We start from the raw sequence: 15,385 nt of genomic DNA, 5'->3' as shown, positions 1-15,385 counted from the left end.
CTAAACCTGCTATTTGAGGCACTAGGACAGTGATTGCGAACCTTTTCAGCACCGAGTGCCCAAACTGCAATCCAAAACCCACTTATTTATTGTGATGAGTCAACACACAGGGGTGGGATCCAACTGGTGTTACAACCAGTTCGGTCAGCATGTTTTGCGTGTGGCCGTGCGCTGTGCACATGGCCACGCCTGACATGCACTGTGTGTGTGCACAGCGTTTGCAAGAAATCATCGGCTGTGTCACCTGAACAGCTGACAAGTGCTGCATGAGCGTACACAGCATTTGAAAAATCCTCTTCTTTCCTGCTTTTTCAACCTCAGCTGTGCCACGCAAAGCAGCTGAGGTTAAAGCAGGAAATAAAGAACAGCCACACTAGGTACAAATAGTGGATTTCATTTTATTCCAATAACCACAAAAAGAAACCCGCTCTCCCCATTCAGGTGGGGTAAAGTGAGGACAGGGTTCTTGCTTAGATAACTCCCCTTTTCCATAAGAAGCAACATCTCATCTTTCTCTCCCTCTCTTTCTATCTCTTGTTCTCTTTCTCTCTTTTTCCCTCTTTCTTTCATCTCTTTTTCCCTCTTTCTCTTGTTCTCCCTCATTTTCCCTCTTTCTTTTATCTCCCTTTCTCTCGCTCGCTTTCTCCCTATATTACTAGACAAAATAATAACACAATTTATTCATATGTGTACAAGCAATTATACAACGTACTGTATAAGTTATTGATCAACTGTCTGTGATCATACTTCATGTTAAGTCACGGATACATTATTTCTTTCAACTTAAACATTTATTTCTTAAATATGGGCATGTTTACTCAGTTTGCTATCTGTCTGGTCCTTGTGTTCACAACATATTCTGAAATTAAAATAATATATTAAATACTGAAAATTATTATGAATAATGCATGAGTACACATTGCATTAATATGTATGTAATATATTATATGTGTAATATATCACTGAATATAATAAAGTATTCTCTAGTCTTCCTTTTGGTCTCTAAACTTATAACTCCATTCTTTATAATATTTTCACAATTTTAAAAGCCTAGCTATACTGTGTGATAGAATAGAAGAAATATTAAGGTCTTGAAATTGTAAGTGGTTTGTTTGTGAAATAATACAGACAACACAGTTTTAATTTTCTGTCTTGTAGAAATGTTAATGCAACAAGGACAAAATTCTATAATGTGCACTTGTGCACTTGTGATACCAGTTTATTGACTCCTTTCACAGTTTTGATGTGAAACAGTTTTGATTTAGCATACTGCAGTTTTCATATTGTCTTGCCTCCTGTAAGTATGGTAATAAAGTATTTATGCATGTACTGAAATCACCATAATTATGCCTAGAAAAATGGAATTATTTTGAAAACTCTAATTAGATTTTACTTTAGACAAGATTTTGGGGCTGTATGACATTGTTTGTAAATGGCTGCTATAGGAATGTTTTCTATTCACTAGATCAGCGGTCCCCAACCTGCAGGCTGCGATCCATTACTGGGCTGTGAAATGTTCCAAACCAGACCATGGACAAAGTGGGCAAATGCATTCACGCATTTACATCCCCACTTGTATGAGCATGGGTGAGTATGTGAGTGCACACTCCATTTACGTATTACCATCTCTTCTTCCCACCTTTCACCAATCCGCAAAGCCAGAAGGGTTGGGGAACTCTGCACTAAATTTACTGTCGTGACAAGACAGCTACTGAAAATAATATCCATTTACTAAAAGACAATCTGTATGATAGCCCTAATATGTAAAGAATTTCAAATTTAAACTATTACGATTACATTTGGATTAAATTAATGTCATGTTAGATCTATTAGCAATATTTGATACTATCAATTGCAATGTTTGCTCTTAATGCGTAAAGAGTGCCTGTTTTAAAAAGAGAGATTCTTTTGTAATTGCAAATACTACCAAAAGCTTTCTGGCACACAGAAGAGGGCATCCTTCATTGTTGCCAGGTTAAGAAATATCTTCATTATAAATTTATAAATTGTGTTTGACCGACCTCACTTTGTTTGAGAAAGTCAGCTTTCTTACTAGGTTTTAATCATTAATAAATTTTAGCATAACTTCACTCATGTTTTCAATGTGTTGGTTTTGGTTTTTTAAATTTTGCTAATTATTTTAAGGCCAGATATATTAAAAGTACTTTTTTGTTAATTGTTATTATTTTAAATGGCATTATGAAAGCCATATTATTTAATTTTGTGCAAGCTGTCATTCAGCTTACTACAAATGAGTAGATTCTTCTTGAATTATTCATGTTGGGCATTTATGATTTTCTGGTATGTTTTTAACCAAAATAATATGTTTGGTTTTAAATTAACTGTAGGAAAGTAATATAATGATAGTACAGTAAAACAAAATAGAGGGTAACTTGTTTGGAAATCCTTGATGTAAAATCTTATGAATGTCTTCATATAAAAGTATTTGAAGTTTATGATCTAACCTGAGTTGAGACGAATTGGAAACATTAAAAATGTTCAGATAATTGTTGACATAATGTCCATTATAGTGTCTGGAATCTCTGTTGTTGAGCGAAGAAGTTTTTAAGCAAGATGTCACATAACTGATTCTGTCAGTGACCTCAATCCTTCCACTCTTGGTTGCAGTCATTAAGCAATCTTGTGAGTTATTTATACGGAATCCAAGATAAGGAGTGTGGGTTACCTTGGGGGAAGAGATCTGGTGAGGCTCCTTTTAGGAACTGAAAATACTCCTTGCTGAAATCCAAATAGGATTTTCAGCCTTCAAGTAGAGAGAGAGTGCTGTTGGTCAGTGGGCCTCTCCCACCCCCGAGGCACTTTGTGCTTTTGCATACTTCACTGTGTGGAAAGGGAACTTCATGAGGACAGTGGTGACACCCAAGCAGGAAAAGCCCAAAGGGAACATCAGGCCAGCCATAAAACAAACTTGCATAGGAAAAGAGATTTAATAAAAGGTATTGAAAGAAGCCCCCTAGACAAAAGCCAAGTAATTAAGAAAGCTAGGGAAACAAGAAAAAGAAATCCCTTACAAACAAAAGGTCATGCCAAATCAGCAAAACAAATAGACAAAAGACACGAAATAAATTCCATAGCAGACAGGAGATTGCCACCAAACAAATATAAGAAAACATTAGGATGAAACTGATAATCCAATCAAACCACCCCGCAGAGTTTACCCTCTGGCGGAAATGAAGACAACCCCCTGACAGGATTTAAAACATTAAGAAATACAAACACAAGCACTCACACACAAAAGGAGAAAAGGTATAAAAATCAGGAATTTATTATACAAAGGTGGCTAGCCCCAGGAACGCAGACTTCTTGCTATCTCTTGCCTTCCTGAAAATAAACCAGCTTCCAAGCAGTTGTCTGTGTCCTTGCACTGGAGCCCTCCCAGCAGGAAAACCGAATCCTCAGAAGAAAGGCATTTTCCAGCCTTTCAACAACTGCTTCTTAGGAGCTAACATCTACGTAGGGTTTTTCAGCCCCTGAGCAAAAAGAGACATTTTTGTACAGTTTGTACCAGGTCTCCCAGGGTTTTTCCCCATCTGCCTGAGGCATCCCATACTCCTTAACTTATTACATTACCTCTCTGCTAGGATTTCAGATCTCTTTCATCCCTAGAGACTGGTTGAAAAACTACAATGCTGATTTGGCCCTCAAAGAAATTCAGTTTGACAACCCTGTTCTAGAATAATCTTCTAGTAGATGCCTAATTTCGTGGAATAATTTAAAATGTTCTGTTTTTTTTCTGTTTTAAGAAAGTATTGTTCTAAAATAAATAAAACATATTATAGCTAGGAACCAATAATAAATATTAAAAATAAATCTATTTTTTTCTTGCAATAAGATAAGAATATTAAAATAAAGAGAACTCTTATCTGTGGATAATTATTCTAAGCTATTTCTTCGAAGACCACATATAAAAGCTGCACTTATATCATTCTAAGTGAAAACAACTAAAATCAAGAACAAATCTGTATAGGAGCATATGGATAGATGCACAATATTTATTATGAAGTTTTAAAAGCTTAAATTTTGTACCATTTGGATGAGATGATTTATATATTCTATACCTTTTAAAAAATAACTGGTTATGACTGCAAAATCGTACTGAAGTTAGATAATGTATGTTTGAGGTAGATTTAATTGAATCAATAAGAATATATGGGGTGTCATATGGAAGATTAAAACAGTGCCTCTTCTCAATTCCATGATAAATATTGAAAAATTACAAGACAAATAATTATGTGTACATTTTTTGAACTACCCTGATTATAATATAAAATGAAAAATAATGCTTCAATGCCTTTTTCCTTTAGTACTTACAAGTATGTTACAAAGTTCATTTTAATCATCAGAGTTGATCTGTACTCCTCTGTTGCCATAATAAGGAATTGACAAATACTCATAATTATTTTTATCCTCATCTTGGATTATACAGAAAGAAACAAATCAGAGGGATTCTGTTTTCTTGTAGTTTTAGGGACTTTAAATAAATATTTTTCCTTTTACATTTTTAATTATAAGTATCTTGGTAATTAAATTTTAGATACAGGTAGTTCTCGACTTACAATCACAATTGAACCCATTTTTTTTTGGTTTTTGAGTGAGACATTTGTTAAGTGAGTTTTATCTCATTTTACGACCTTTCTTTCAACAGTTGTTAAGAACTGGAGTGATTCACTTAAGTTACTAACACAGTTCTTAAGTGAATCTGGCTTCCCCATTGATTTTGCTTGGCAAAAGGTCACAAAAGGTGACCACATAACCCCAGGATATTGCAACCGTCATAAATATATGTCAATTGCCAAATGTCTGAATTTTGGTCATATGACCATGGGGATGCTGCAGTGGTTGTGTGAAAAATGGTCATCAGTCACTTTTTTCTGAGCCATTGTAACTTTGACAAGTCATTAAACAACATACTCATACTGGTAACTCTTAGTAAAAAAAAAAAAATGATTTCCCAACGTTCCGTATTTATCTGAAACCAGAACAAAGTTGGCTTTGCTTTCAAAATACCTTTCAAAAAAAACTTTTTACCATTGACATCATTTCTTGCTTTTCCCTGTCTATAGGATCTTAGATTCAAATCATTATATTTAAGGAAATCATTTATAAAGTTCAAGCAGCCTGGTTGGCTAGCCTTCTGCTAAGTGAAGGAGGAAACAGAAAAAGTATCAATTTCACACCTCTGTCATTGTAGTCTGGGTCACATATGAAAAGGGTTACAAATATCTACAGGCAAATAAAACATTAGGGATTAATTGGAGCTGTATTTAAAGAGGTTTTCCTATAGTTTACCCGCATTATTTAGGAGTCATTCCAATATGATGCTCACTTCTGGAACAGAGCAACATAGCCAGGAAACAAAGCAGCTTTCTGCCCTTCCCCAACATGAACCCAGAGCTTTCAAGTGAGGGATTGGTGATGAGGGAAGGCACGTGAACACAGTGGGCTGAGATGTAGGCTCAAGGCTTTCAAGGACTCTGGAAAGCAGGATTGGGGGGGAGATAAGGGTGCTTCAGTGTCCCTATGGTCGGCTATCAAGATGAAGACTAGGGGCACTGCAGCAGCTGTAACTTTAAAACCGAATTATAAGTAACTTTGGGGAGGTCTGTCATAACTTTGAATGTTCACTAAATGACCAATTATATGTTGAGCATTACTTGTCTGTCAGCTGTCAGAAACTGGTTTGTGTTCTGTCTATTTCTTACCCTTTGCCACAGTACATTTAGCCATATAAAAAATTATCAATAGCATTTAGACTTATATACCACTTCAAAGGCTTTACAGCCTACTCTAAGCGGTTTACAGAGTCAACATATCCACCCCACCCTCCCCAATAATCAGAGTCCTCATTTTACCAACCTCAGAAGGATGGAAGGTTGAATCAACTGTGAATGATGATGATGGTGTTAAATTAAGGTATAATGAAATGGTGGAACTTGGGAAAGATTCCTTTTGTTAGTGCGCTGTTATTGTAGAAAGTGTTTTCAGAAATTTTCATTTTTTTCTTCTTTATCCCTGCCAAAATATTTCACCAGCATGGGCCTCAGCTTTCATAAATATATTGGGACAATTGGAAAGGCATATACATACATATATACATACAAATATACATACATTCTGTTGGATATAAAAATGTTTTCCGTCATTTTAATTTCATAAAAATCTTCAGACTTGCTTTTCTTCCACCCAACAGCAATGAAATGAACTATAATATTGAAATTATATTAAATGAACTAAAAGATGAGCATTTATGTTTGTCATGGTTGATAGTAATAATGTCAGAACAAGGAATAACAAGCTACTAACCATTGTTTCACCATTCTTTTGTACCAATGTAGATTATAATAGAATGTGATGTTAACAAAATATTAATTTGTACACTTATTTCCAATTTGTCTGTGGTGTTAAACAAAAGAATTGGATGCATGCTGATTTGACTACTATTCTGAACACCCATTGGTTATCTCCCTTAAAGTTGCTTGCATCATAAGAAACAGAGCATAAGAGGAGCGACTCCTGCTGAGCTTTCAACTCCACTTAACATTTTGAATCTTGAACTAATTAATTTTAATGAGAAGTGGTGTCCAAATTTGGAAAAGGAAAGCCACAGCAAATTCTGAAAGTATACATCTGATGACAAAATAAACTATATTTTTTTACAATACAGAGTAAGTACCGTATATACTCGAGTATAAGTCGACCCGAATATAAGCCGAGGCACCTAATTTTACCACAAAAAACTGGGAAAACTTATTGACTCGAGTATAAGCCTCAGGTGGGAAATGCAGCAGCTACTGGTAAATTTCAAAAATAAAAATAGATACCAATAAAATTACATTAATTGAGGCATCAGTAGGTTAAATGTTTTTGAATATTTATTTCAAAGAAAAACAATAAACTAGCTCTGTAAGTGGAAAAGAGAGTCAACAAAACCAATATGGTATCAACAATAAGTTTCACCTAGATGTCATGATCCAAATCAGAAAATAAACCAGGATAAGGCTCAATCCAGGTTTTAGTTAAGAACGAAAAGTTGCGAACTTCACATTTCAACTTTTTAATTTTCTTCAGGTTTTAGCAGCCCCAGTGATAATGGTAACAGCACTGAAGTAATAGTAGACTTCTATGAAATATAACTAAAATGGCATGTTGCTTTCATTAGTGTGAAGATGGCATGAATTAACATGGCATAAATACTCAATTGCAAGTTAACTTCATTCACTCTTGGCATTAAAAAATGCCACAAGGAGGGAATTATTATCTAATTAAAACTTTCACTAGGACAGTTGAGAATAAGTTTGATGTTCAAAATTTCCTCTTTGAAAGAGACCAGTAAATAGGGAACAAGAAGATGAAGAAAAAGAAGTGTGTATTTTCACACTTTTCACACTGCAGTGAACAAAAATGGCATCATAAGAACAGGCTTATTCTCAGTCCAAAGGTTTGTTTCTGATTTCTTCCCTGATTTAAGGGAAATTTGGGAAATGATCTCACTATCATGAAAGGTTTAATTGATTCACTAACCCAAAAGAAGATGATGATGACAGTGGGAGGCAGGAGTCACTCTCTCCCTTGCAAGCCCCCAGTGCCTGGGGCTGGCGAAAAAGCAAGAGCTGTTCTTAAGATAGCTCTCTCTCTCTCTCTCTCTCTCTCTCTCTCTCTCTCTCTCTCTCTCCCTGGAATACAGTCAAGCCCTTTCCAGCTCGCGCGATCCGCCACCGCTGCTTTGCACCTTGCAAATGGGAAAATCCGGAGCCTCCGTGGTTTTGCATTTGCAAAGGTGCAGCGGGGCAATGCGCAGTGCTGGAAAGGGCTTGACTGTCCAGAGAGAGAGAGAAGAGAGAGAGAGAGAGAGAGAGATCATAAGAATGGCTCTGCTTTTTCACTAGCCCTGGGCACTGGGGGCTTGCAGGGAGAGTGACTCCTGCCTGTCACTGTCATCTTCTTCTTTGGGTTAGTGAATCAATTAATTTGGGAAACAATCTCACTATCATGAAAGGTTTAATTGATTCACTAACCCAAAAGAAGAAGATGATGACGACAGTGGGAGGCAGGAGTCACTCTCTCCCTTGCAAGCCCCCCAGCGCCCGGGGCTGGCGAAAAAAGCAAGAGCCGTTCTTATGATCTCTCTCTCTCTCTCTCTCCGGAACAGTCAAGCCCTTTCCAGCACGTGCGATCCGCTGCCGCCGCTTTGCACCTTGCAAATGCAAAAACCATGGAGGGCTCCGGGATTTTGTTTTTGCAAAGATCAGGGCGAGGAAAGAAGAGCAGCCAGCCAGCAACCTGCTACCGGTAGTCCAAATTAACAGTGCTGCTTATTGAGTCGGAGGTGGGGGGGAGGTAGGAATTAGGGGGAGAGGGGATGCCTTGGAAACCATGCAAGAACTGTTCTGCTTCCGATTACCCCCATGCTTACAAGTTGCAAAGGAAACACGGAAGCAGGGAAGCGGCTGCTCGGCTCCGGAGCTCCACGCCATTTTTTTTTCAGAGGGGAATCTGTCACTCGAGTATAAGCCAAGGGTTTTTTTTTTTTTCAGCACAAAAACTGTGCTGAAAAACTCGGCTTATACTCGAGTATATATGGTAAATTCTCAAAATTCAATTTTGGTACTGATAATTGTTTAAAATAAACTTTTAAGTATTAAATTATTGTGCTCGGATGAGATTCCCTAAGTAAATAGATCTGTACTTTTCTAGAGTACATAGAATACATAGATTTTGAAAATGGGTTTTTAGAAAACCTATTGCACTTATTTTTGTCTTTATCATTATAAGCAACTTTTAAGCTGTATGTATCAACTTGCAGCTTCTACTCTTTATGCCTAATTATAGCTTAGTTTAATTACAGCTATAATTATGTTTTCAGGCAGAATGCATGATACTTTCATGACTTGCTGGTGGCAAATATTGGTAAGAAAAAAGATATCCTGTCTGCTGAAAATTTTGAAGCCTGTAGATAGTTCCTTGCTTGTTATTTTGAGAAGTATGTGGGTTGCTGTGATCTGACTAAAATTAGGATAGGGTAGGAAAAAGGAACCTAAATAAAATAATAATATTGATTGCCCCATAATTGGTACACAGATGAGAACCAGTTTAGTGAAGTGGTTAAGGTTGGTGGGCTTAGAAACCAAGAGATTTGAGTTCTAATCCTGCCCTAGGCAGGAAAGTTAACTTGGGCCAGTCACTCTTTGCCAGCCCAATGTATTTCACAGGGTTGTTGTAGGGAAAATGGGAGAAGGAAAGACTATTATGTACGTTCATCACTTTGAGTTATTTTAAGAATAATAAAGATGGGATTAAAAACCCTGTAAACAAATATAATTAAACCACAACATTATAACCATTTTAGTTTACATCTAAATTTCTTATTTGAAACTGCTCTTCTTTATGTAAAATACAGCTTAGGATGCAAAGATCTCTGTTGTTTTTTCCCCTCACAACTGATAGGAGCATCTGAGGAAGGAATTGGTGAAAAGTATTTTAAAACTAGGGGTGACATGATAGCAATAACACTTAGACTTATATACCACTTTACAGTGGTTTACAGCCTTCTTTAAGCAGTTTACAGAGTCAGCATATTGTCCCCAACCTGGGTCCTCATTTTAACGACCTTGGAAGGATGGAAGGCTGAGTCAATATGATATCGGTGTTTCAATATTTGAGGAGCTGCCACAAAGAAGAGGAAGTCAACTTATTTTCCAAAGCATAGTACAAGAAATAATGAATGGAACCTAATCAAGGACAGAAGCAATATGGAATTAAGGAGAAACTGTCTTTACAGCGAGAACAATTAACCAGTGGAACAACTTGCCTCCAGAAATTGTAGGTGCTTCATCACTGGAGGTTTTTAAGAAAAAACTGGACAGCCACTTATCTAAAAGTGAATTAGATAATGATGTCTATAAAATAATGTCTCTATAATAATTTCTCCAAAATAATTAAATGATTGATTGATTAGTGTGATTAGAATGTCTAGTGCAAATAATCTGAATATCAATCAGTGTAATTTAATTGATTAGTAAAATTAATTATTAGTGAAATTAATTTACCAGTGTGGTTAGTGATTAGTGTAATTAATTGATTTGGTGCAGTATTGTTATTGATCTTGTTTGATTGAACAATTTAACCAACATACCATCTCAACAAACCCACCATGCCAGGGAAAAAAAATCCAATGCCAAACCACAACCCCAAAAGAAAGAAACCCCCACCAATGAACCACAAGACTCCTGCACATGCCATATATATATCAAGAACCTTTACAGGAGAATGAAAATTCCATCAAATGTTCCCTATGTGACAACTACGCTCACCATGACTGCTTGGGGTTACCCAAGCAAATGGCTCAATTCCTAGAATCACCCAGCCATGGATCTCCATATTTCTGTCCACCGTGCAGACCCAAACTGGACAAATATATTGCCCTGTTTGAAAGAGTTGATACCACAGAAACACTTGACACCATAGTAGAATCCCTGGACACTATAAAAACAAGATTAACTAACCTTGACAAAAAAGACACAACACAAAAAAACGAACATCCAATAGCTGCAAACCACATCTTTACTCAACAACCACAACCCATTCCACAAAAAAACACAAATCCAACAAATAATGATATCCCAATCCTCATCAAAGAAGCCATCAAGCACAAATGGAAATGTCCCAATGCCATCTTATTTAGACTTGAAGACAACAATGACAATTATGACATCACAAATTATGTCATCACATCATCAGTGGCTATCATGCATCAAGCATCTCTCCTGAAGAAATACGACATTTCCCGCATCGGCCCAGAGTTCAAAAAGTGATGGCTCATTGGCCCCACGCTTCTGCAGGGTTGTTTGCAAAAATGAATTAAGCAAATGAAAAGTCCATGAATATCATGTTTATCGGTCAGATCGTGAAATCCATAGAGGAGGTGGGGTTGCTATGTTCTATTAAAAAAAAAACCCTAATTCTAAGAAAGATTCAAATTACACAAGAGCTTCCTCTTCCAGAGACCATCATTTGTGAACTGTCCTTAAATACCACTATCTGCTTCTTACTATGCTACAGAGTCCCTGATTATGACATAGTTCATGCAAACCAACTACCTTCACTGCTGATGTGGGCTGCCTCTTGTCCACACCCTCTTATTTTCCTTGGTGACCTCAATCTATTATAGATTGGACCCTAAACGAATGTACATCCAAACCCATACATGCAACCCTGTACAATGCCACTACTACACTGGGACTGGATCAATTAGTAACTAACAACACTAGACTCAACAACTCCCTGGACCTCATCTTCTGCAACAGCTCAAACTCAATTTATGGCCTACAAATACAAGAATCCTTTTCAAACAGTGACCACCATATGATTGACTTTTGTCTCAATTTACACCCTCACAAAGATCATAATGATGGATCTCCAAAATACAATTTCAAAAACACCAACTATGATCTCATAGATGCCGACCTAACATCTCTTGTTTGGCACATTCTGTTCTCTAACTGTAATACTACAGAAGACCATTATAATGCATTCTTACTTGAACTTGAAACATTCATTAAACTATAGGTACCATTAGTAACCACTAAAAACAAAAATTTACCCATAACAACAAGAAAACTCCAATAAAAAAATCATTATGGCGTAAAAATGAAACTAGCTATGTAACAAACTTTAAAAACTGATACAACACCTTATGCCGACACTGCCCTGCCTTCCTACCACCATCTGATCTAGGTGAGTTACACTCTGCAAGCCCACTCCAGCTTTCCTCCACTTTCCCGATGTGCCTGCCTTGAATGCAGTGGTGGCGGGAATGGAGGAAAGCCAGAGTGGGTTTGCTCTTCTTTTCAAATGTCCCGCTGCTGCTGCATTCAAGACGAGGCCCCACAGGTCATTGAGCCCCTTGTATTGGAGTGTGCAGTACTCAATTGGGTGAACCTGCAGGGCCTCTCCTCGAATGCAAGGGCGGCAGGATGTTTGAAAAGGGGAGCAAAGCCACTTCGGCTTTCTTCCACTTTTCCAGCGTACCTTCTAGATTTTCTCCACTTTCCCGATATGCCTGCCCTGAACACAGTGGCGGCGGGATATTTGAAAAGGGGAGAAAAACCTCTCTGGCTTTCCTCTGCTTTCCCAACATGCCTGCCTTGAATGCAGTCGTGGCAGGATGTTTGAAAAGGGGAGGAAAGCAAGAGTGGCTTTGCTCTCCTTTTTAAATGTCCCACTGCAGCTGCATTTGAGGCGAGGTCCCACAGGCTCACCCCATTAAGCCCCTTGTACCAGAGCATGCAGCAGTCAATGGAATGAACCTGAGACAGGGAAAGAGAGAGAAAGAAAATTAAGAAAAGGGACAGAAAGAAAATCAGATAGACAAAGAAGTGGGGGATGGAAGGAAGGGACAGAAGAAAAAAGAAATAAAGAAGGAGGGAGGGAGGGAGGAGAAAGATCATAAGATATCTATTCTAGTCCAATCACCTGCTCCAGCAGGGTTAGAAGGGAGTGTGTGTGTGTGTTTGTGTGTGTTCTTGTAATTTACCAGTACATTTTAGTTTTGCCTTTTTCAGAATTGGCACTGTAATACTTTGGGGAAAAGTAATTTTTTAGGGTGGAGATCTGGAGATCTGGTCCAATGGATCCTGTTTAAGCCTCAACAAAATGTGAGAGCTTCCTGATAGTCTTGGCCATGTTTCATCCACAAAACCTTTAATTACTGTAATAGAAGCCAAAGATGTTTGTTTCAATGTGCTGGCAAAGATGCTGGCAATGATGTTTCAGTGTGGGAAAGGCCCTCCAAACTAGACCTCATTTCAATTTGATGCATCAGCTCTCTCTGTCTCTCTCTGTCTCTTTCTCTCTCTCTCTCCCCCCTCCCTCCCCCACTCTTTCTTTGTCCCTTTTCTTTCTTTCCCTTTTCCCTTTTCTTCCTTCTTTCTTTTCTCTCTCTCTCTTTACCTCTCTCTCTCTTTTCTCTCTCTCTCTTTCCTTCTCTCAGGCTCACCCCATTGATTTGGTGCACCGCTCCACTCAGACATAAAACAAATGAACAAGAATCAGCAAAGCATCTCTGATTAGATTCTATTCACTACTAGAATCTAACCAGAGATGGTTTGCCGATTCTAGTCCAATGACCTGCTCCAGCAGGGTTAGAAGGGAGTGTGTGTGTATGCGTGTGCCTGGCTGTCAAAACTCCAAAACAGGTCAAGTAGCTCTGGGGAGTCAGTCATAAATATTAGGACACTTGCCAAGCAACCGGCCATTAAGCAATGACCACTTGTATTTGGTTTAAAAAAGCAGGTTTCTACTAAACGCCCCCCTGCAACTATAACTTTTTTCAAAGCAGATGTGAACATACACATATTGTAAATATTCTGATTTTCAGAGCAGAAATGGCAGAAGCAGAAAAATCAAAGAAAAAATGAAGACAATATAGTGTGGAGTATCTGAAGTATGGATTTATACCAGCATCATCAAACCAGCAGCTGCCACAGTACCTAATATGTGGGAAAGTATTTTCTAATGAGGCAATGAAGCCTTCCAGACTGAACAAACATTTGAAGAAGGCACATCCTGACAAGGCAGACAAGAATCTAACTTTTTTTCAATCACTTCGTGACAAATTTCAAAAGCGCCCAACACTGTCTCGCATGTTTTCTAATGCTTCCCAACAAAACACTGATGGTTTGCGTGCATCATACATTTCATTGCTGATTGCTACGTCTGGAAAGCCACATACTGTTGGTGAAGAACTTATCCTACCAGCCATTAGTAAGGTTCTGAGTACTGTTTTACATAAGTCACCACAGGATATAATTAAGACAGTTCCTCTCAGCAACAATTCAGTTCAAAGACGCATAGATGAAATGGCTGAGAATGTGGAAGATGTATTGTGCAGCATACTACAGACAACAGACTTTGCATTACAGCTGAATGAATCAACTTTGCCAGGCAATGAATCTTTGCTTCTTGCTTATGTGCGCTTTATTAAAGATGAAAGTTTGACTCAAGAGTTGTTATTTGCGAGGCAACTAAATACAGATACTAAAGGGGAGTCAATATTTCATGTTGTTGAGGAGTTCTTCAAAGAAAAGGAAATTCCACTAAACAACATTCTTGTGCAACTGATGGAGCACCCTCAATGACTGGTCGCTACCGTGGGTGTGTTGCTTACTTGAAAAAAGCAGTGCCAAATGTCTTTACCATGCACTGTGTCATTCATCGCCAACATCTGGTTGCAAAAAAACCTCAGTGATCGCTTGAACAAGTCATTACACACTCATTACTGCAGTGAACAAAATTAAAGTACATGCTCTCAATGATCGACTATTCCGAGAGCTCTGTGTTGAGAATGATGAAGATTTTGATCATTTGCTGCTTCATACAGAAGTTCATTGGCTATCAAAGGGCAACTGTTTGAGACACTTTTACAATCTTTTTGACACTGTTGTGGAGTTTTTTTGAAGGCAAGAATGCTTTGCTCAGTGATGAACTCAAAGAGATCAGGCATGACATTGCTTATTTATCAGAACTGTTTACAAAGTTCAATGAAGTGAATTTGCAGTTGCAAGGAAATGAAGTCAATCTTATTAAAGCCAAATCTGTCATCTCTACATTTATTTTGAAGTTAGCTCTATTCATGCGCAATATAGGCTGTCGCGAGCTATATCAATTTCCAAGCTTGTCTGAGCTAGAAAAGAAAGGTGGGATACAAGATGATGATCTGCATGTTTTTTGTGACCATTTGGACATACTGCATAAAGATATGTCTGAGCGGTATCAGGATCTTCTTTTGATGGAAATTCCAGATTGGGTGATAAATCCATTTTTAGATATTGAGGAACATGGGGTAGTGGAGGAACAACTAATAGAACTGAAAAATGAGCTGAAGTCAAAGTTTAAGAAATCATACCAAGTGTTTTGGTTACAGAAGGAAATTTCTGATCCCTATCCTGCACTATGGACAATAGTTAAGAAGCTCCTTGTTGCATTTCCAACATCATATTTGGTGGAACGTGGTTTCAGTGTGGTCATCCAACTTCTCTCCAAGCAAAGACTCCAGATTACTGAATGCGGTGATTAAAGATTCCTGCTAAGCGAGTTAAAACCAGACATTAGGAAACTGGTATCAATTCACCAGGCACATCCATCGCATTAATAACTGCTTCACTGTTCAGTAAATTCTTAAATTGATAAATGACTATCAGACTTTGAAAACCTGGTATCACTGGATCATGTTCAACCATTTTGTTGAATTAACATTAACTTAAAAGATTTTTAAATTGGATTTAAATGTGCAATTAATTGTTACAATTTTGAATTTTACTGTTACTATCTTCTTTGGTGGGTCATGCAAACTGCTATTCCAAATAAT

General features: G+C 37.7%; 1 protein-coding gene across 1 annotated transcript; it reads left to right on the top strand.

The window, feature by feature from the left end:
• Positions 1 to 14,274: 14,274 nt before the first annotated feature.
• Positions 14,275 to 15,094, top strand: LOC113441240 (protein FAM200C-like; the record flags this gene model as incomplete). The annotated part of the gene is given in 2 exon segments (XM_087917150.1): positions 14,275 to 14,466; positions 14,468 to 15,094. Coding segments are annotated over 2 exon segments (819 nt in total), but the record flags the coding sequence as incomplete, so codon positions are not given.
• Between the last annotated feature and the right edge of the window lie 291 nt (positions 15,095 to 15,385).

Source organism: Pseudonaja textilis, chromosome Z, assembly GCF_049901715.1.
Source record: "Pseudonaja textilis isolate UNSWEBS1 chromosome Z, rPseTex1.2, whole genome shotgun sequence".
NCBI classification, from domain to species: domain Eukaryota; kingdom Metazoa; phylum Chordata; class Lepidosauria; order Squamata; family Elapidae; genus Pseudonaja; species Pseudonaja textilis.
This window is presented reverse-complemented; position numbering and strand designations above follow the sequence as displayed.